Consider the following 22,803-nt stretch of genomic DNA (forward strand, 5'->3'; position numbering starts at 1 on the left):
TGTAGATACTCAGGAAAGACTCAATTGGTGTTTACAACACATTCCTGACTACATTTCCATAAGAGGAAGATTTGATTCTCATTTTGTGAAATCTCCCTGTTTTTAGGAATCTCAAGAGTTACAACCTAAACTAATATATTTGGCTTTCGACAAATGGAACAACCAAACCAACTCTGGATTCCTGATAAACAACCACAATTAAAGCAACGACGCAGTCATATTAAGTTTATTACAGAAACACGCGATCATGAATTAATACATGATTTTATTTTGACGCTAGAATAGATCGATGCAACACAACATCTCTGATAAACGAAGTGTATCGATTTGCATTACTGGAGGTACAGATGAACATAGGCTGTAATTAGCTGTCAACAATTCAGAATTCAGTGATTCAGCATCGATCATGTGATAGTTAGTAATACAAAGGCTCATTGAGTTATACGCTGTTTACCAGGCTGTGAAATCGGGTGAAGGTTCAGTTGAAGGTTCAATAAAACTGAGAGGGAAATATGGTGACTCATTCACAAATATGTCTGTTTTAATTGTTTTTCAAAAAAGAAAACAGTATTCCATGAAAGTGAAAAAAACAACTTGCCAGTAAATTTACAAAATTCTTGAATGGAAACGTATATGAAAAGGAAATGATTGTTTTTTTCCTCAGAACGTTTTACACAGAAAAAAACAAGTAAAAAATGCGCCGAAGTTTCTTCGGCGCAATCGAGTTTTCTGTACAGCCCCTACAACGCAATGAAGGCCACCGAAAATAGATCCATCTCTCGGCTGTCTCGGTATAATGCTGTATGGGCCGCGGCTCATGAAACTTCAACCACCGCTCGGTGGTGGCCTATCTATATCGTTGCCAGAAGCACGATCATGGCTAACTTTAACCTTAAATAAAATAAAATCTACTGGGGCTGGAGGGCTGCAATTTGGTATGTTTGATGATTGAGGGTGGATGATCAACATACCAATTTGCAGCCCTCTAGCCTCAGTAGATTTTAAGATCTGAGGGGGGATGGAAAAAGTGTGGACAGAAAAAAAGTGCGGACGGACAAACAAAGCCAACACAATGGTTTTCTTTTACAGAAAACTAAAAACTAGTTTTAAAAAGATTAAATTTAATGAACACTTTAATAAAAATTGACACAAAGAATAAAAATCAGCTTGGAAGATAGGCCCAAGGTCTATAGAATACTATAGACCTTGGATAGGCCCATTTCCTGCGGCACCTTCTCGAGAAGTGTCATACCAAATGAATAAATAAATAAGGAAATAAATCAATCAATAAATAATAAATAAACGCAAACAAACACCATTAACAACCTAACATTGAAAAAAGGGATGCGTCAACCCAGCTAAAAGAAAATAAAAACAGATAAACTGTAGACTCATATCGACTTATCATTTCTATCAGACTAATACTTCCATCGGTGCGTCATCAGCAATTCTCCGAACGTCTTTTAAAAGATGTAGGAAGGAAATCAGTCACCTTTTAGAAAAGCTGCGACTGAATTGAACTGAATATAGAATTTAGGCCGAAGGCCAAGCAGTGGGACCTACGAGGTCATTCAGCGCTGAAACGGAAATTGACAGTAAAAGGTTTGAAAGGTGTAACAGGAGGAAAACCTCAAAGAATTGCACTATGAATCAATTGTTAGGAGAGGGTTGAGGAAAGTAAGATGGAAGAAAGAGCATATGAAAGGAGGTAGAGTAAAAGGAATGAAAGGGGCTGCAATTAGAGGCCTAAGGGACGCAGCAAAGAACCTTGAGGAATGCCTACAGCGCACCGCATGAGGTGCACTGACGGCACTAACGGCCACCCCTCCCTCCCCAGGGACGTACTCTGTGATGAACGGAATTCCGACCTTCAAGTGCGTCGATGATAGCAAATGTGTAATGTTGATCTTCCTAATCACGTAGTCCAATCGTTACAACGTCACAGGTTCGAACTTGGTGCAAATATTTCTCTCTCTCTCTCTTTTGTTTTTGTTGGTCTATCATACGAGTCTCCTGTCATGTTTACAGTTTTTTACCCCTGTTGTTTCTATTTACTGTTTTATTCTTTGCGTCCATATTTCTTTTTTTCGTAGTAGGCTGTTTTTTTCAACTAGGGTTGAAGCTTGGTTCAGTAATAATAATAATAATAATAATAATAATAATAATAATAATAATAATAATAATAATAACATCAGATCTCAGTGCAGTATTTTCTGCAGTAGCGCATGGACTTAAGATGAATGCAGCGTTGAAGATATCGCTTTTGATAAGTTCAAAAATTAAGAATTACCTCGGGAGCAGGGCTTTGAAAGCGCTGATCGAAGATGTAAAATATACTTTTACGATCTCCGTAGACAAGAAAACTCCATAAGAGGTCAGTTTCCCAATGCCTGGGTAGCAACGCTGTTCTGGGTCAGCTTCACAATACGTCCGTGTGGCTTGCTTTAATTTTTTTTCACAGGTGACCCAGTTGCACGTTCTTCTAGATTATCATATTCTGTTTATTTGATGTGTAATGTTTGTTTTCTGGTCTCGTATTTAATGTTGCAACTTTCTTGAAGCTATTTTCATGTTGCATTATATTAGCCTGGCCGTGAGCAAGAGCATATGCTGGCATTAGGCCAACTGGATCTAGAATCGCCTTATCTCGTGTCAGGCCTTCAAGTCACGAGTTCCTGTCCGTTTATGAATTCTATCGCGGTCTCTTCATCATCATCATCATCATCTTGTACGTTTGCGGTCATGTGTTTTACAGTATTTCCCTTTGTTTTAATAGGGAGAATATTTTATTACCTCTGTTATTTAAATAGCTTTAGTCACCTGTTTCGTCTTTAGACGCTACATTTCCCCTTGAATTTAGGGGCTACGTAGCGCTGCAACTCCTAGCGTTTCCTTGATTTTGCAAGCCTTAATGTCAGTTGCTTCACGTTTCCTAGTTGTTTAAGGACACCAGTGCGCATTCCGTCTTTCATATTATTCCTAAAGCATAAGATTTCTGTCGGTCAGTCTAGTTTCTTTAATGCTGTTTTGAATGAGGTGGCTTAATGCCAGCACGGGCTCTTGCTTCTAAAGTAGTCACAAGCTGCCGTCGTATGTCTCATTCAAAGCATCCCGCTCATTTGAAAATAAACCACACTTTAATTTTTTGCAACTGTTCTTCATGGTCCGTTGTAACTTTGCATTCCGCAAAGAAGAGCAAATTACGCAAGAAAAATCCTAACAAAGAACGAGGTCTGGCGGACAAAATGTGGCCTCCAAACAAAAACGCGGAAGAAGAGACGGAACGCTTCGCTAAATGACCACTCCACGCAACGGAAAAACCCTCGATAATGTAATGAAAAACTTTACTATCCCGTAGAATTTACCTTTCAGTACTTATAAACGTGAAAAAGACGCTTGTGACATCATTCATAGAGGAGATAATTGTTCCCTGACTCGTAACCAAAGCAGAAAACAGCTGATTCTGGAAGAGAGTAGAGACTTTCTTCTCCATCAAACGTCATTCGCACGTGACGTATGTAGACTTACGTCATCCCGGAAGTTGCGTTCTCTCTCTCGTCAAGTCTTTGTGTTCAGTCTTCTTCGTCTCGAAGGGAAATTGTTATTGTTATTATAGCATTCCGGAGACGTCTTTGTCTTGTTACAAGTATCGCCATTCACCTTTCCTAATAAAAGTAGAATTTACTGTAATTTTGTTTAGAGTTCCTTTTAGAGTAATCCCCAATAGCGCCTGCTACCTACCTTTGCTTGTATTATGCCTGGCTCGCTAATTCGTTACCAGAAAATACTATATAAATTTAATTTTAATTTATTATTGCATTATGTAGCATTTAGGACTGGTATTTAGGTGTTTATTGATTGGTTATCATCAATGCTACTGTACATAGGGCCTATTCCTTCGGGGTAGGTTTGGGCTATTCTACAGTGCGTTGGGCAACCCGTTGTTTTGGTTTTATAAGTCAGTCTTATTATTATTATTAATAATAATATTTTTCACATATATCCCATTTGTGTAAGAAGATATAAACGTACGTGACACAATTCTGGACTGATTTACTTCTAGAATAGACATAATTTTAACTGTGCTTGTAATCCACGTAAGCTATGCCCGCTTACCCCATACCAATCGTCAAAAATGAAACCCAACTGGAAGGAATAAAGCATTGCAAAGCAATCAGTCAAGCACACTAAAGAGCCTGCCTAAAGATTAAGTTTGCCTATAGGGCTGCAAGTGGACCTTAACCAAGGCTCGAGCTTTCTTGTTCAGTGAAAATTCGGTCATATTTCATAAGTTAAAGGCATTTCTGGTCAGTGACTTCTGCGTGAGCGCAAGCATTTATCTATATTTACTGAATAAATATAAGCAGATTTTTTAAATCTGGCTTCTTGTCTGGGCATCTTCTTTGACTCGGTGGGCAGAGGGTAGAGCTAAGCAATGTCTCTCATGGGGTATTAGGCTACTTTGGAAATTGAATTTTTCCTAAAACATTTTGGTTGCTTATCAAGAATTTACCGTTATTTTCCGTCGGTCGACTGTAATTAACCTGTAATTAACCTCAGAAATTGTATGCTCTTCATGGGAGCTTTTGGTAAAAAGTGGAGTTTCCTTCACTGGGGAGTCTGGGCCCTCGGGCTAAACAACATCCTGCTAGGTTAGGTTAGGTTAGGGTACGTTCGGTTAGTATAGTTCCATCTATAATAGGTTTCCTTAGCCAATCCCTACTTGAACGTATGGCTCCCTAATGACTTGTGCGTGCACAGAACCAGTCCATAACAGCAACATGGCAGTCCGTGCAGAGGTACCCTGTAATTTTACCTTTTTTTTTGCATAGCCTAACCTAGGCTAGCTTAGCCCATTACATGCCTTAGGTACCTTAGGCTAATCAGTGGGGACCATCTGACTATTGGCTAGGTAGGCCCAGGGATTCATTGCAGGCCAGGGGGCATAAACTATTTTAGAATGGCTAAAATATAAAAAATCTTTATAGAACAGGGTCCAAAGCCACACCTCGGCCGAGTCGCGGCACGATGCCTTAGGCTAGGATATGTTTCGGGAACGCCAGGTTAGGATTTATTAAGTTTTGTGGCAATTTTTTAGCAATGGACGTATTTTTATCCCCCAGTCAGCATTGGCTTCCTGCTAGGCTATGTCTTAAATCTTCTGTGAGTGACAAAGATAATTATTCTGGATTTCTTCTACAACAGCCTAGCGTAACCTATCATTGTCAGGCATCCTATTGCTGCAACAATTGAGGCTTAATGTGATAGAGTCATGATAGACATTACAGTATGGGCATAACCTATTATAAATGACGTAAAATAGCTTTTTATAAGTGCCCTAATAACTAAATGATCATAACCGAACGATGGGTCCGTAGAAATATAGTATTACCGTGCCATATAAACCTTAGGCTTGGTAGGGGTATGCCATTGGCAGCATTTCTTGCACAGTACACTATGAGAGGTACTAAAGGTTCTTTGCAGTGTCCCTGTATTAGCCTCAGCTGCCGTGCTTTTTGCATTTTAATTTTCATCAATTCCATTTGGCCTTTCCCTGACCAGCATGTATAGGTTGTAGATGTAATAATATGTGGATTGTATGCAGCAGAAATCTTGGTAGGAAAAGTGTAAGATGCTGTTATCCCCTGCTAGTAAATGTCTTAATAGCATATTAATACTAAAGGCATTTATATCATGATTCATATATAACTAACCTTTGTGATTAATAACTCTAATATGGTTCTCTTTTATTTACAAAGCATGTAATCTTTCATAACATTTTGCAGATATTTACAAATGCCAGACTACGTAGAAACCAACTTTGACGAAAGGAGTGGAATCGTGCCGTGCGCCACACCTTGGGGCAGATGGTGGCAGACAGTGGCGGAAGTTCACGTTGAAGTGAACGTGCCGGAGGGAACAAGATCCAAGTTTATTCAAGTGACTGTTCAGCCATCGCACCTCAAAGTGGTTGTCTTAAACGAAGTGATATTTGAGGTAAGGAAGAGTGAGTTATGGATAATACTTTTTCTGGGATGAGTCTAATCTTCTGTTCAAGATATTAGCTTATATCCCTGTGCCAACAGGTGAGCAGATATAAGCAATCTTTAACAGTATTTAAGTATGCAATAATATTTGAGGTAAGGAAGAGGGAGTTATGGATAATACTTTTTTTGGGATGAATCTAACCTACTGTTCAAGATAGGTTACATACATCTCCGTGCCGACAGGTAAGCAGATATAAGCAATCTTTAACAGTATTTAAGTATGCAAATAATCAGTTTTATTGTGGAAATTTATATTGTTTTGTTTCAGAACATTTTGTAAGTTATTGTAAATTGATTGGTTTATATATGAGAAAATTAGCTTTGTTTTTAAAAATATTTTTTCAATAATAGGCCGTTTTAATTTGCATGGGCAATAAGTACTTTATCATAATCGCCCTGTGATTCTCTTAATAATGCAGTGATTAAATAGTTACTGTCAGCGGATGCTAATGGTAGCAATATCCTAAAATAAAAAAGAAATTATTAATTACAGATGATCACCTTCAATGCCAGTAAGTAATGTGGGGTGCTGAAGACCCAAAGTATTATTGAACTCTAACCTTCCATTCCATTAGGAAATTGAATCAGCCAGTGATTCTCAAACTTGGCGCCTGGCACCCTGGGGTGCAACAGACAGTGCCTAGGGGTGCTGCAAGATTGTCATGAATTTTGTCTTGGCTAGATCATCTCAATGAACATTTGTAAAAAAAAAAAAAAATGCAGATGTCTTCATATAATTATTATCAGTGTGTCTACGCTAATCATGTTTATATAATTCTTCTGATATGCTCTTTGTTTTTAAAGTATATTTCTGCATTTATGGGGTGCTGATTTTGGTTTGAGTATGGATAATAATTTTATTCAATAAATAAAAGTTAATTCATGCAGTATGGTGGGATGGTTTAAGAAAGGGTGTCTCGATAATGATTGCATTAGTTAGGATGCCATCACTAAAAAGAGATTGAGAACCACTGAATTAGACTGTCAGAAATTTTAATTTGTTTACCTCTAGGAAAGTTATCAAAATCCAAGGTAATGATCTTCCATCATTTGTTGATTTGTGTAGACTGCTGTACATGATAAATATACAACGAGAGTTGTATATTTAGATGTGAGTCTTGTACTGTATATACAGACACCCACCCTACTTACGAACATTCAACTTACAAACATTCAGAGATACAAAGAAATGGGATCGCAAATTAAAATTGTGTTTGTAACTCGTTTGTAAGTAGGGTGGTGTCTGCACATATCACCAGTGTTATAGCAATCTTCTCCAGAATGGTGGAAATTATATGTATGGTGAATATATCAATCAGTAATAAAATAAACTTTGAATTTTCAATTTGAGATTATTTGATTCTGCTTTTTTCAACAGGGACCATTATTTTCTGTTGTGAGAAGCGATGAATCAGTATGGACTTTGGAGGACAAGAAGTTGGTACATTTAGTATTAAGTAAGGCGGATGTTTGCAGCAAGGAGACAGTATGGGAAGGATTGTTAAAGGAAGACTTCTTGGCTGATCCATGGACAGTACATGAAATGAGAAAGAAATTAGATTTGGAACGCTTTCAAATCGAGGTGAGTTCTTGGTGGCATTGAGTTTGTAATTACTGTACAGGCCATTGTTTTTCATCATGCCTTTTTATTTTCCTTAACTGGGGAAATACTAAACCTTTGATGAATGCAAATGATTTTTTGTCTTTTACTTTTTGTTGTATTTAAATGGAGTTATTGGGAAGTGTCCAGAGTGTCAACATTGAATAATGCCATACATAGTTATGACTTGGACCATTGAAGAATGGTCTCTTGTTTATCAATTTTTCATAGGTTTTATTTTAACAGAGATCTCACATTCTCAATTGATCCCTTATCCCCTTTTCTTTCCGAGAGGAACCAGATTTGCTGAACAGCAGCACCAATATGCAGTAAATGCCCCTCGCTGTAGAACTTCTCAGTTCCAGAGATCCCTTATTCCTCACACCATTGGACTGTGGAACAGTCTCCCTGGGGATGTTGTGCAATTGGAACTTCGGAAGTTCAAGCGAAGATGAAGTGCATTACTGCCCTAACACTATTCTCCTTGCATTTTAATACATTTTTACCTATTTTTTAATTTATTTTTTAATTTCTAATAAGCGAGATCTCTTCTTTCTGTATTTCCCGTAACCTCTTCTTACTTCTTCCTAATGAACACCGTGTTCTTTGGAAGGTTGAATTTCAAGTCAGTGGCCCCTGTGGGCTTGTTCCATATGAATGTGGTTCATCTTCTGAATAATGATAATAATAATAATAATAATAATATTAATAATAATAATAATAATAATAATAAAAGAAAGTTGGAGCAAGGAACACAACTTTATTTTTAAAGTTGATGTGAACAATCACCTGAGCAGATAATATAGCTCTCTTGTTTCTACAGCCTCAGTACAGTTGTTCAGAGGAGAATATAATTATTCTTTTTGAAACTTGATCTAATTGTACACAGGTAGTATAATGATTTTGTCACAGAAAATAAATAATTTAGCTCATGAATGGTGGGTAGTTAAGACTGCTTGATTTAGATAGCGAAAGGGTCTGTGAGGGAAGTTTTTGGGGTCATTCAATATATTGTTTTTGCTCTTTATTACAGCACCCATGGTTGTGTAATATGCTTAACAGGGAAACTGTTTTAGGAAGGCAAATCTTTGTTTATTGGGATGTTAGTCAAGGACATGATATAAATCATTTTAACCCATAAAAATCAGTCTGTGATCCTTTCATTTTTCATCCATTTCTGGGTAGGCGTATGAGGGCTGAGAGTGTTAGCTCAGTGGTCTGGCTAAACTGTTTTTCCAGCTAAATCACCCCTTTCATTTATAAAGATATAATTTAATTTCAGTCGCCCACACCTTGTGTGAATATGTAAATACAATAAGTATGGTACGAGAACTTTGTTTAGACTTCAAATTGATTTTCTGTTTTCATTACAAGTTAAGAGAAAGTTTCTCATGCAATTATGAAACTACAGAAGTGTCTCTGTTCATACAATAGAAAAGCCTCATTACGTTCGCCAAGGTGGTTATGGTTTTGGGTCACTACAGTATTCTTTCCGGGTCTGTGTTGGTAGGATTAGGTGACAAGTAATAAACAGTGAATAGTTAATTGGCTTTTAATGTGGCTTCAAACCTGGATTCCACATTTTATTATTGGTTCGTTAATTCACAGGCAGTACTGTACTGCTGAACTTTGCATAATGGTGACTTGTCACATGTGAACCTCAGTCTGCCCAAACAGGTTCCAAAGAACAGTGCAGATCCCCCATTTCATACCTCCAGAGAAACATGAGAGGTAAAGAAAGAGTTCTTGGTAATCTTCCTCTCTTAAGAAGAACAGGGAGACGAGAGATCATGAGCAAGCTTTTTAATCTGAGATAATCCTTTTGGGACCTCTTGTGTGAGAGTCCCTTTTCCAGACTTCTTCCCATGAAAGGAAGAGGGATCAAAAGAAGAGGAGGAGTTTGGTGATGAGGTGGTGGAAAAAGAAGTAGGCTTATGCTTCTTCATATTTCTTTGACTTTATACAGTAGTAAGATGAGAAGTACCATCAGCTGCAGGAGCAGAAGCCTTGGGGTTTCTTGTAGAGAAACTATGACAGCAACTGTTTCTTGTAGAGAAACTATGACAGCAACTGGAGAGTCAAGCATGTTGACCTCTTGAGCAAGAGTGACAGGAATAACAGCAAGGCCCTTATCCAAAGCTCAGGGGTTTAAAAAGGTTGAAAATGAAAGGTCCTTGTTATCACACCTAGACAAGCAACTTTGCAGGAGCTGGTAGCGTTATTAGCACACGTGGGAGGCACCAAGGGAAACACACATTTCTTTTGGGCAGCTATGGACATAGAGCATGTACTAGGATGCCTTTTTCCATGTGTGTAACCCACCCCTCTTTCCCCCTGGCCTGGAAGCCTGGAGAGAACTAGAAGTAGCAGCCCTTGAAATAGGCATGAGAATGTTAGAGGCATGATAAGTACAGTATTGTATTGTACAGTAAAAGCTGTTGGTTAGTTAGTTATAAATGATTTGTTTAACCAGACCTCCAAACTCTTTTAGGGTTCTTCTCAGGCTGGAAATTGGGAGGCAGTGTGGAAGGTAAAGAGAAATAAACTGCAAAATGACCGTCTAATTTGGTAGACTAGTATATGAGTGTAGCTTTTCAAGGAATCACTGGTTGCCAGTTTTACTTGGAAATCTGTGTCTGAAAACTGTTGCTGCTGTTATAGATTTGTGACCCATTCCAAAGAAAGTAGCCAAAATGTGTGGATCTAAAGGCTTCCTCTCAGAGGCAGGCACATCAGATACCAGTACATATTGAAAATGGTTTACTACAGTTTTCATTTGATAAACTTCATGCTTATGTGAAACTGTGATCTAATGATAGCTGTATGGAGAGTTTGTTAGTTTTTGTATTATACAGTACAGATTTTTTTTTTTGTCAAAATATGTATATTGTATATATTTTTATGGAAGGATTGCTTATATCTTGGATGATTTAATTATTCGTATCCAATGATTTATGCGCATAAATATCTTGTGTTATGGTACTTCGATGGTCCTACCAGTACATTTTGTTTTCTCCTCAGAATCCAGGGTTTGACTTCAGTGGTGCGACCTTGAAAAAAGGATATGACAATGTGCCAGGCACTGCCTTGCAAAAATGGGAAGAGAAGCAGAAGGAAATTGCAGAAAAGAAGCAGGGGAGCAGCCAGGGAATTGAAGGGGAACACAGCCAAGAGAAGAGCTGATTGTTTATAAGTAACACATCTTCGTATTTTTGGAAAGACTTCTGTAACCTGCTGTTTATGACTGACATGGCGAATATATTCCAAGTGGAATCCTTTTTACACACGATACTTTAGATCTTGATATTTATTGATACAGTATTAGTATTTATACATGTAGATATAGTGTTAAGTACAGCTAGGAAGTTGAATGTTTTTGATAAACATTACGTAACAGAGAGAGAACAATAAGCTTTGTGCTATTTGAAACTAGCTGGAAGGGAGACTTGTTTTCAGAGGGTTCATGTACTGTGCCATAATCAGAAGTAAATAATTTATTTCATGGTATTTTTTGGCGTTAAGGAAAAACCCAAAGCTATATTCTGTGAAAAAATCTGAAAGTTAAAAAAATATTAAACAGTTTAAAAAAGGTCAAGTTTCTAAAATGTATATCCCATTAGCCTTTCAGGTTACCAGTGTGATTACTGGTGTCCAGGAGGCAAATTCCAGAGATGTATGCCAGTTTTTTTGCCATGAGATTATTTTCAAGAAAATTGTATGATTAGTTTTTAAGATATGGCGTTGCACTTTTTTCAGGGAAAGGTCCCGGTACTCAGGAAAGCTATTTTGAAAGATGTCACAGCCAGGCGCTCATTTCTAGCTAGAAAAAAAGATTCAAGTTTGTGTCAGCGGGAAGGAAGTTGATCTAGGACTGGGATTTTGAATGTGGAAATTTTGAAATAAGTTTAAATGTTAATAAAATTATAAAGTTAATGCCTGACTGTCTACTTGGACATCTTTCAGGATATGTCCTTACTGTTTGTAAATTTACTGGTATCTGAAGCTGAATAGCTGATGAATAATGTTATTTATAACATGAAAAATTATCATTGTAAGAAATGCCCTGTGGTGAAAATTACAGATTCAACTAGCAAATTAAAAGTATGATTTTAATTTTATGTGTTTACACACAGTTGTGAATCTGCTGCTAGTCAGTGTCCTTAACCAGCTACAGTAGTTGAAATTAGTGTTGAAATGTTTCAGCTTGATGACAGACCCACAGAAACATACTACAGTCTGCCTTTTTATACATCAGTAGTACTTTATAAAAATAGTCATTGTATACTGTAACTTGTAGTAACTCCTTTGCTTGGAACACGTGTTAATAGCAATGAAAACTTTGCATTATACATTGTCTGATTAATCTGTTCTTGACAAAAGCATTAGTAGTGGCATTATATTTTTCTCTTAATGTTCTTGAGAACAAGATTATACTCTTTTTAACAATAAACTAGTGTTTCAGTGTGTGGCTGTTTTCATTAATTTTGTGGATAAAGGTTAGAGAACCAAAGTCAGTAAGGTATTACAGAATACAATACTGAAATCAGTCAAATAATTTTTTTTAGATATACAGTATAGCTAAGGAGAAGGAAGGTAAAATAAGACCAAGAGTAAAAACTTTTATAAAAACAAAATATATGTTTTGAACTCAAACCCATCTTTTTACTTTAGCCAAAGTTTGTGACATTTCATGCTTGAGTATAAAAAGTAAGATCATCTGTTGGGCTAGTAGCATATGTTGGCTTTGGGTACCAGGTAGCTAAGAATTTTGCCCCTTGCATGTACTGTAGTTGAAATTATGAGTGGGGTTGGGAGGTGGAAATATTGTAACTGATGAATTTGTACTGAAAAATGTCCACTTTGTAAATGTGAAGCCACTAACTTTGGGGAAAACAGGGCTTGACAATATTAGTAACTCTGACGGAAGACAACTTGCACCAGATGAGGGGGCAAGGGAACGAAGCGTAACTCGTGGTCTTGTAAAAGCCTGCTATATGGTGTAACCTCCATACTTTTGCTGCAGTTACTCTCTCCATCTGTGCTGTTGCTGTTGAACTAACTGGGATTGGGAAGTATGTATTCTGTTGGGAAGTATGTATTCTGTCTGGAAAAAGCTCATACATCTACGCTGTTGCCAAAATTTGAGATGACAACTAAAGGAAGGGTAGTGCTAGTTGATATTCCAGGTCCAGACACCTAGAATATTTACCCCTAAATGATCTTGGGAGTTTGGCAGGAAAGATGTGGCAAAGGAAAGACTATATTTAGCTGCCCTTGGATTGAACCCAAGTTTTGACATTCAGGTCTTGTACAGAGGTGGCACTGTCAATGCACCTCGTGCAGTGCACTGTAAATTTGCGGCAGCCCTTCGTTCCATAGCTCCAACCCCTTTCATTTGATTTTCTGTACCTCTGTTCACATTCTCTTTCTTCTGCCTTACTTTTCACCTCTCCTAATGATTGTTTCAGAGTGCAGCTGCAAGGTTTTCCTCCTGTTCCACCTTGAAAACCTTTTTACTATCTCCCTTTCAGTGATGGATGACCTAGTAGGGTCAAGTGCTTGGCCATTGGCCTAAATTTTATATTCCGTTCCATTGACCAAACATGAGACTGGGTGAACATCAAAGAATGGCTCAAGTCCCAAAGGTTGCTGGCATTAACTTGAAAATTAACCCCTGGCAGGGTGCTTTCTCCCACAACAGCACTGCCTGACCCTGTGTAGCCTTAAAGAGTTAAGAAAGAGCTAAATGCTTCAGCAACCTGTGAAGAAAAACGAGCATTAGATGTGTCGGCTGTTCAAGACAGTCGTCATTGCCTCTATTCCTACTGCAAGATCACAGTCTGTTGTCAATCATGGAAATAATGGTATCTTGGTTTGGCTGTTGTCAATCATGGAAATAATGATATCTTGGTTTGGCCATATAACCCATCTCCCAATGTTGCAGAATGTTGGTTCTTGTAATTAGTGTGTCTTCAGATTATGGAAAGAACATTGTCATTGAAAGCCATAGTGTAAAAGTATGGGTTGTGATAGCACTGAAGGCCATCCACTTGTTATTCATACCCTGAGAATCTACATCCCATACTTGTGAAATTCAGTCATTCTTCACCAAGTTAATGGCTAGAGTGTACAGCCCCATAGGGGAGGTAGTGCCATTAGCGTACCTCACGCGGTGCACTGTAGGCATTACTTACGGTTCTTTGCAGCGTCCCTTCGGCCCCTAGCTGCAACCCCTTTCATTCCTTTTACTGTACCTCCATTCCAATTCTCTTTGTTCCATCTTGCTATCCACCCTCTGCTAACAATTGCTTCATAGTGCAATTGTTAGTTTTCCCTCCTGTTGCACCTTTCAAACCTACCTACCCTCAATTTCCCTTTCAGTGCTGAATAACCTCATAGGTCCCAGCGCTAGGCCTTTGGCCTAAATTCTATATTCCATTCTATTCTGACATCTGCAGAGTGATTCAAAGATGTCCAAAGCAACACTGCAAAGCTCCTGGTGTCAACGCTGGATCATTTATGGTACAGATTTTATTAGTTCACTCCAAGTGACTATTCCCCACATTAGATCAAGAGATTTTCGTGTAGGGGGTTAGTGCTGTCAATGAACGTCACATGGTGCACTGTAGGCATTGCTTAAGGTTTTTTGCTGCATCCATTCAGCTGTAACCCCCTTTTGTTCCTTTTACAATATCTCCATTCATATTCTGTCTTCCATCATACTTTCCACCATCTCTCCTAACAATTGACTAAACATTATTTTCAGTGTTAATGATCTTTTGCATCCCAGCACTTGGACTTTGGCCTAACATAAAATTTTATATTCCACTCCTAATTATATTTCAATCAAGAGAGTTTGTCGTTATGGAAAACATGATATGGAGAAAAACAAAGAAAATTATTAGAAAATGGCTTCCCAATTATATTTCAATCAAGAGAATTTGTTGTTATGGAAAACATGATATGGAGAAAAACAAAGAAAAGTATTAGAAAATGGCTTCCCACCAAAAAAAACACAATAAATCCATCCGTGAAAGTTGTCCAGCAAGAGAAATGCAATGACGTTAGCAAACTGGAATTAACGTTACCACCAGATGTACTAAAAGTAAAGTTAACCTCACATGAAAATGATAATGAGAGGAAGGATGAGGTCCCATTCATTATCCAGGGCCTGTAGGGGGCTAGTGCCGTCAGTGCACCTCATGCTGTGCACTGTAGGCATTACTTAAAGGTTCTTTGCAGCGTGCCTTCTTTGGCCCCTAACTGCGACCCCTTTCATTCCTTTAACTGTACCTCCTTTCATATTCTCTTTCTTCCATTTTACTTTCTGCCTTCTCCTTACAATTGATTCATTGTGCAACTGCTTTGAGGTTTTCCTCCTGTTACACCTTCCAAACCTTTTACTGTCAATTTCCTCTTTAGCGCTGAATGACCTCATAAGTCCCAGTGCTTGGCCTCTGACCTTTTGACCTAAATTCTATATTCAATTCAATTCAGTTCACTCACCAGTCGTATATTTTGATGAGCTGATGCTTTGGAAGCTATCAGCACTAGAGGATCAGCCTTGTTTAGCAAAAGTGTTCCTTTTATTTTCCTTTGCATTGTCTAATTTTACAATGATTTTTCAGAAACTCAAGTGATGCATCCTCACCAAGTGCAGCTTTCTTTTGTCTCAAAATATCAGAAATAGACTGGTACCAATATGTCTTGAAAACATTAAGCTATCTCACTTTCTCTACCTCATCTAAAAATGCTTTTACCGTTCGATATGACCCAGGTAAAAAAAAAAAAAAGATACCTTATCCATATGTTAATTCTGCCCTAAATTGGAAAACTGCAATATCTGAAGAATTTTCGAAACTGAGATATGCCACCTATTGGGCTCGTGAAAAACTAATACACAAGTTACTGCAGTTTCAGAATGATTCTTCAGTGCTTTATTTAGTGGGTCCCATTTGCAGTATCTGCAAAATCAGTAGTAAGCCCAGCGAAAACTGCATATCTACCATTTTTCTCAGTTTTGTATTTTTGCAAAGACCGCAGTCTTCCATTTTTGGGCAGAATTGTCAGTGAACGAAATTCAGCCTTATCACAATCATTTTACAAACGAACATCCTGCTTCTTCTTCAAAGTGGCTGTAATGATCTGACGACACATGATTTTCGGACTTTCCTACGAAACTCTTGGCGCGTCAAAGCTTTCGTTGTGAAGGGCCAACTTATGAAAGGGAATTAACTTTCAGAATGTTTTCAGAAAAGTGACTGAGCAGAGCATACTTGAATTTTCCTTTTACTTCCTAATGAGCACCATATTCTTTGGAAGCTTGAATTTCAAGTCAATGGCCCGTTATATGGGCTTGTCCCGTATGAATAGGGTTCATCTTCTGAAATACAATAATAATAATAATGTTGTATATCAGGTCCACAATAATATTCAGTGGTGAATAATACTGAAGACGAACCCAGGACATGGTTCGAAAGCTCTTGTAACTTTTTATAAAATCCAATAATTCACCACTGAATATTATTGTGGACCTGATATACGGCATATCCCGTTCTCGATCTGGAGGAGAAAGACCTAAATAATAATAATAATAATAATAATAATAATAATAATAATAATAATAATAATAATAAAGTGGGTTTGAGTTGCTTTCTCTCAGCTAGCTGAGCGTAGGCCTACAACTCTCTTGGGCTTCGTTATACTGTATATTATGTTATTGTCGTTAGGCATTTTGCAAACACTGGCTCTCTCTCGTAAAAACACATACTAAGAACATGAACATTTAATGACTGGCTTTTCCCCCCACAGATTGGATCGTATACCAAAGGAAAGTGAAGAAAAATGTAAAGGTTTTGAAGACTTAAAAGGGCACATTCCTTCAAGGCTTGCATGCATCATGCATGATTTTGAACGATCTTTTATAATTTTTATAAGCAGAACCCTCCATGAAGGGGGTTCTATTCTTGTATTGCAAAATATTTTGTCAACAGGCTGAAGAAGAAGAAGAAGAAAGTATTACGATGTCAATATGCTGTGAAATTAAATCTCTGTTTGTAGTTTATTGTCAAACTAATGTCATAGCTCTTCATTTATAAAGATGAGCTGGGAACAAACGAAATATCCGTGTGTTAATTGACACACTTTAAAGGAAACAGGATAATAATAATAATAATAATAATAATAATAATAATAATAATAATAATAATAATAATAATAATAATAATATGTTCGCATTCGTTGATGTTCTCTATTGAAATACTTTAAGAAACTTGAAAAAAAAATCCTATTTATCTGAGAGAAATATGGTAAATACGTTTAAGGAGTAAAGATAGAATGACTTTATATATATAAATATATATTTTTTAGTGAATGTAAAATGCCACGTCCCCTTAGTTGCAAAACTGTTACCAATAATGACAAAGTTCCTTTGCAGAGGAAATTTCTTAAACTGTTTCTCGAGCACCCAGATAATTAGCCTTTTCCCACAGCCGTTCACGCACAAACAAGTGAACAGAGCAATCGCCTAGTTGTCACTCTACTGCCGCTCTAACCGACTACACAAGAAGAGGAGGAACGGAAATGACTTCATTCAGCCTGCTACAAACGAAGGAGGAGGACGTGGCTGCCAGAACGTCGAAGAAAAGAAGAAAAAAATGTTGTTCCCCGTCTACCTTTCATCGTTGCTGGCCCTAGCAGCTGCCATCAAATTCAAGAGTCCACCAGTACAAGAGCTGGATCTAGAACCCGTCTATGCTCCGAAACCAGTTTACGCACCGGTCGAGCAATGCATTCCGCAGACCTTCACGACAGTTATCACGAGGTACAGCATCTCGCCCCTCTTCGAGAAGGTAACTTCGTACTACCACGAACCAGCCGTGACCTACCAGGTCGAGAAAGTCCTCCTCTCGACCGTAACAGAGACCCTGACGGTGGACATGACTTCGAAGAGGAGCATCTTCGTATCGAAGTACACTTCCACCGTCTTCTCGCCGACGTTCACCACTCTCCTCGTCACAATCGAACCCACCCGTTACGAACTGAAGACGAGCCGGCACTTGATCACCAAAACGGAAGTCATGAGCGTCACCTTAACCGAACCTCGAATCGAGACTGTGGAGATTACTTCGACGGTCACTTCTTACGATAACGTCGAGGCATCGGCAATCAACGAGGGGGATTTGAAGGTCGTCACTGTCGCCATAACGTCCACGTTAGAAGCGTTGTACGAGTGGACCGTGACAGTGACGGAGAATGTGGACGAAGTGGTTCACGTCACCCTGACAGTTCCAGTGTCCAGGGTGTGCTCGGCCCTCTCCGAAACCATCATTTACGAGACTCTGCCCGTCACTTCCGTGTCTTACATCGTCAGGACCAGGACGGAAACGCTGACCTACCGACCGGAGGAGGAGAACAAGAAATTCGGCGGTCTCTTCGGGGACGACCAGAAGAAACACGGGATTTTCGGCGGCGAGCAGAACAGGCCTGGCATCTTCATGAGCGTTATTGATGACCTTAAGAAAAATTTCAAGAAACAACTATAAATTATTTTAATGTAACTTTGTCTGCGTGATGTTTTTATAGAGAGTATCTTCAGCTGATGTAAACTACAATTGTGAATTTTTATTTATTTAATAAAAAAGCAAATTTTCAAGTTTATTTTATTGTAGTGATGTTGGAGACCTGGGTAGCTCAGGGTTTAGTTTGCTCTGATTATTTGCTACTTTAAACTGTTTTAAAGTGAGAACTTTGTTGTATGTAAAAGGCATGCAATGTAAACAGAAAAGGCCACATAGAACAAAGAATGAGAAGAAAGCATGCAAAAGACCATATAGAACAGAAAGAATATGAAGGAAGCTTGCTATACTTAAGAATACCGTTATAGAAAAGATTGTGATTCCTCCTAAAGCATTGGTAGAAACCCAAGGACTGTTTAACAGGCCTTATACAACATAGTCAGGATGTTTTAAGCGTGGCAATGTTTTTCAGTAAAAAAAAAAATTAATTCATTAGTGAGCCTGACAGTAAGGTGGACGAAAATTAATTCATTAGCGAGCCTGAAAGTAAAGTGGACAAAAATGAATCGAACCGCTTTGACAAGAGAAAAAGTTTATTGCTGGGTTTGGTTCTCTGTTGGTACTTATCGTAAGGCGCACACTAAAGTTGGCAGGCTAACAATCGATTCCTTTACCTATAAAGGTAAAGTATATAACTTTGACATGATTGCAGGGTCAAATGCCATAACAGGGGATAAAGGGATAGAGGGAAAACCGTTGGTCAACCCATGACCAAATTAATAGACATGTTTAACAGATGAACCTGTAAAGTTGTCAGGTGCGCGCACACCTGTTACTGGGAGCGCTGGGCAGGTCTTATTTATAGACTGTTTTTGAATGGGCTGGTTTTTTGAGGTTAAAAGGTAAATTTGGTTTTTCGTCGGTGCCGGAAGCATTTTTAAGGTAACAGATTGTGTTAAGTAACTAGGTCATAGGTCCCAGTTCTTGGATTCAGGCCTGAATTCTATATTCATTTGTATTCTATTTTAAGTACCTAGTTAAAGTAAGGTATCGTGAGTCTAAACGCCCTTGGGAGGCGGGGTTAGTGTCATCAGTGCACCTCATGCAGTGCACTGTAGGCATTACTTAAGGTTCTTTGCAGCGTGCCTTCGGCCCCTAGCTGCAACCCCTTTCGTTCCTTTTATTGTATCTCCTTTCATATTCTCTTTATTCCATCTTGCTATCCACCCTCTCCTAACAATTGATTCATAGTACAACTGCTTTGAGGTTTTCCTCCTGTTACACCTGTCAAACCTTTCACTGCCAATTTCCATTTCAGTGCTGAATGACCTCATAGGTCCCAGCGCTTGGCCTTTGGCCTAAATTCTATATTCAATTCAATTCTATTATATTCTATTCCATTCTGCTACAATAGGTGAAGGGGCGGAGGGAGTGAGGGAAGCCTAATCCATATTTCATTCATGTATATGTCTACCTGGCTTTTTGGATGATATAAAGAGAGAGAGAGAGAGAGAGAGAGAGAGAGAGAGAACTAGCTCTTCAGTTATTGAACTAAAAAAGATATATAATTGGAATAAGCTTGTTCTTTGCGTAAAGTACTCTTAAAATGAATAATTGTTCCAATATTGTATTATTCACTAGTTCTAAATTTGAGGTTGTTATAAACTAGTTGACGCCATTTTCGGAATGACAGATTATTGTTTTTTATCTCTTGTTTTTTGTTAAAAGATGTGCTTTCAATATCTGTACAGTGATGAGATTATATATTCTGGCATGAGCTATATGCTGTATTATATGATATATATATATATATATAAACAAACACATACATATACAGTATATATATATATATTTATAAACATATGTATATATAAATAAATATTTATATTCTATATATATAAATATTTATATATATATATATATATATATATATATATATATATATATATATATATATATATATATATACTGTATATAAATTTAGCTGTGTTCTTAAAGTTAACAGTAGTGTCTTTTCCGCAGTAATGGCCCTGCGCATTATCCAGCCGGCAGTCCAGTTTAGAATATATATTATTTTCCTTGGTGGAGTGATCCTTGTACCTAATGCATTTCCTCTCAGACTTCTCTGAACATAAATAGCATGGACAAAAAGAATCCCAGAAGTATGTATTGTTTACAAAAGGAACTTAACCTATTATTCTTTAGTTTCTGGTGTACGGTTAATATTCAAACGTGTTTTCAGTATCCGACTCTTGTGGGGGAAAAAAAAAAAGTCTCATGAACTTTAGAATATACAAAGTGAAGAGCGAATTTGATCCGGAAAAAACAAGTAAAAAATGGGCCGGAGTTTCTTCGGCGCAATCGAGTTTTCTGTACAGCCGCTACAGCATATAATCAAGGCCACCGAAAACAGACCTAGCTTTTGGCGGTCTCGGTAAAATGCTGTATGAGCCGCGGCCCATGAAACTTTAACCACTGCCAGGTGGTGGCCTGGCCTACATCGTTGCCAGACGCACGATTATGGCTAACTTTAACCTTAAGTAAAATAAAAACCTACAAAGGCAAGAGGGCTGCAATTTGGTATGTTTGATGATTGGAGGGTGGATGATCAACATACTAATTTGCAGCCCTCTAGCCTCAGTAGTTTTTAAGATCTGAGGGCGGACAGAAAATGTACGGACAGAGAAAGTGCGGACAGAAAAAAGTGCGGACGGACAGATAAATCCTCCACAATAGTTTTCGTTTCAGAAAACTGAAAATTGAAAATGATCTAAAAAAAAAAAGTCACATATATTTAGACGAAAGTCCACAATCTTTAATGTTTTCCACCTCATCACCGAAAGGTGGAAATAAAATAAAAGGGAGACTCTCATGAAAATAATTTCTCTGCAAAACCTTCCCCTGTGAAAATGTTGGACTCCTATTTTCGCGACTGCCATTATCAGTCAATATATCAGGTCAATGATGCGAACCACAAAAATTTTGAAAAAAACAGATCGAGCCAAATCGTTATTCGCGTCCCGATAACGAACCTAAAATATAAAAATGGAAGAATTATGAGGACAACGTTACATTTTTTATAACTCCTGAACAGGGAGGTTTTTGCCCAAAATGGTATACACAGGAAGTAATTCAGAGAAAAAGGATCTATTATGATACACATAACTTTATCATTTCACATGATAATAGTTTGTGCATGATGACGAAAATGCACGCATCACTAGAGCAGAGAGCAACTATATATATATATATATATATATATATATATATATATATATATATATATATATATATATATATATATATATATATATACACATATATATATATATATATATATATATATATATATATATATATATATATATATATATATATATATATCAATATATATCTAAATATAAGGAGCCCTTAAAAACATTAAAATGTGGAAAATAAAGGCTATTTTTTCAGAGATCAAACTGCCTCTCTCCTCAGGCAAATAGTGAATCTCACTATTTGCCTGAGGAGAGAGACAGTTTGGTCTCTGAAATATAGCCTTTATTTTCCACATTTTATGTTTTTATGGGCTCCTTATATTTGATGGATATTCCACAGTCATATTATATATATATATATATATATATATATACCCAAATACCCTAAAGCCAAATCAAAAGTCCTTCAACAGAAAATATTTACCCCATACAAAAATGGGAAAAAAGCACGTTAAAAGAAGAAGAAGAAGAAGATATATATATATATATATATATATATATATATATATATATATATATATATATATATATATATATATATATATATATATATATAATAAAAACCCATAAAAACGCCAGAAGTAGAAATTATAAATGCTACATTTCAGAGACCAACTGTCTCCTCTGCAGGCAAGTACATTAGATGGAATTCTGTTCTAACAGAAAATATTTCAGTCAGTCATATATATATATATATATATATATATATATATATATATATATATATATATATATATATAATGAAAGCATTTCTCATAACGAAATTCTACATGTTGGACAAAACAAGTAATGAAGAAGTTATAGCCACAATATGGTGTGATATAGTATCTAAATGAGTAGCATGAGTTTTTTTGCGAGACAAGTTACAGGAATATAGACAAATGATGCTTTTAATTTCAAAATATTATTAAAAAAAAATATACTATATACGCAAGAGAAAACCTGGAGAGACCAAAATTTTATAACAAAAAACGAATTTTAAGAATATGACTGGCAAAGGGTCAAAAAACCCTCTTGCTAAATTTACATAAAATTGCAGGACTGTACAGCGATGGAAAAATTTTTTATTCATTTTTACAAACCCTATAAAATTCTTGCACCTCCGAGTGAAGCGAAGGAATTTAATTCTATTGTAAATTTCTTTAAGAAAGAGGGAGAAGAGGTGAAATGTTTTTATGACGTTACTGAGAAATGTTTCGATATCTGTCTGTATTTCTAGACCTTTCTCTCTCTCTCTCTCTCTCTCTCTCTCTCTCTCTCTCTCTCTCTCTCTCTCTCTCTCTCAAAAATTCTAGCCTAATAAAGATATTCTATAACATTTACACTTGTAATTGCTTTGTCTCTCTCTCTCTCTCTCTCTCTCTCTCTCTCTCTCTCTCTCT

At 37.2% G+C, this 22,803-nt stretch overlaps 1 protein-coding gene across 8 annotated transcripts; it reads left to right on the plus strand.

Annotated features, from left to right (window-relative positions):
* The first annotated feature begins 3,288 nt into the window (after positions 1-3,288).
* On the plus strand, positions 3,289-12,111 carry LOC136851977 (nudC domain-containing protein 2-like). Of its 8 annotated transcripts, none has more exons than XM_067126371.1 (4): positions 3,289-3,331; positions 5,787-5,997; positions 7,426-7,629; positions 10,669-12,111. In XM_067126371.1, the coding sequence occupies exons 2-4, from the start codon at positions 5,797-5,799 to the stop codon at positions 10,828-10,830; spliced, it is 567 nt and encodes a 188-aa protein (XP_066982472.1). In that variant the 5' UTR covers positions 3,289-3,331; positions 5,787-5,796; the 3' UTR covers positions 10,831-12,111. The 8 variants fall into 8 exon arrangements, with proteins under 8 accessions (XP_066982472.1, XP_066982469.1, XP_066982473.1 ...); XM_067126368.1 differs by lacking the exon at positions 3,289-3,331 and adding an exon at positions 3,485-3,674; XM_067126372.1 differs by lacking the exon at positions 3,289-3,331 and adding an exon at positions 3,578-3,646.
* Positions 12,112-22,803: the final 10,692 nt, after the last annotated feature.

The sequence above is a fragment of the Macrobrachium rosenbergii genome, chromosome 24 (assembly GCF_040412425.1).
Source record: "Macrobrachium rosenbergii isolate ZJJX-2024 chromosome 24, ASM4041242v1, whole genome shotgun sequence".
Classification (NCBI taxonomy): Eukaryota; Metazoa; Arthropoda; class Malacostraca; order Decapoda; family Palaemonidae; genus Macrobrachium; species Macrobrachium rosenbergii.

What these genes read in the sequence shown, in the direction of transcription:
- LOC136851977 (XM_067126365.1), top strand. Translation starts at nt 3,872, where the DNA reads ATGCTACTGTACATAGGGCCTATTCCTTCGGG. An exon ending in TAAACGAAGTGATATTTGAG is followed by an intron (nt 5,998 to 7,425) that starts GTAAGGAAGAGT and finishes TTTTTTCAACAG; the next exon opens with GGACCATTATTTTCTGTTGT. An exon ending in TGGAACGCTTTCAAATCGAG is followed by an intron (nt 7,630 to 10,668) that starts GTGAGTTCTTGG and finishes TTTTCTCCTCAG; the next exon opens with AATCCAGGGTTTGACTTCAG.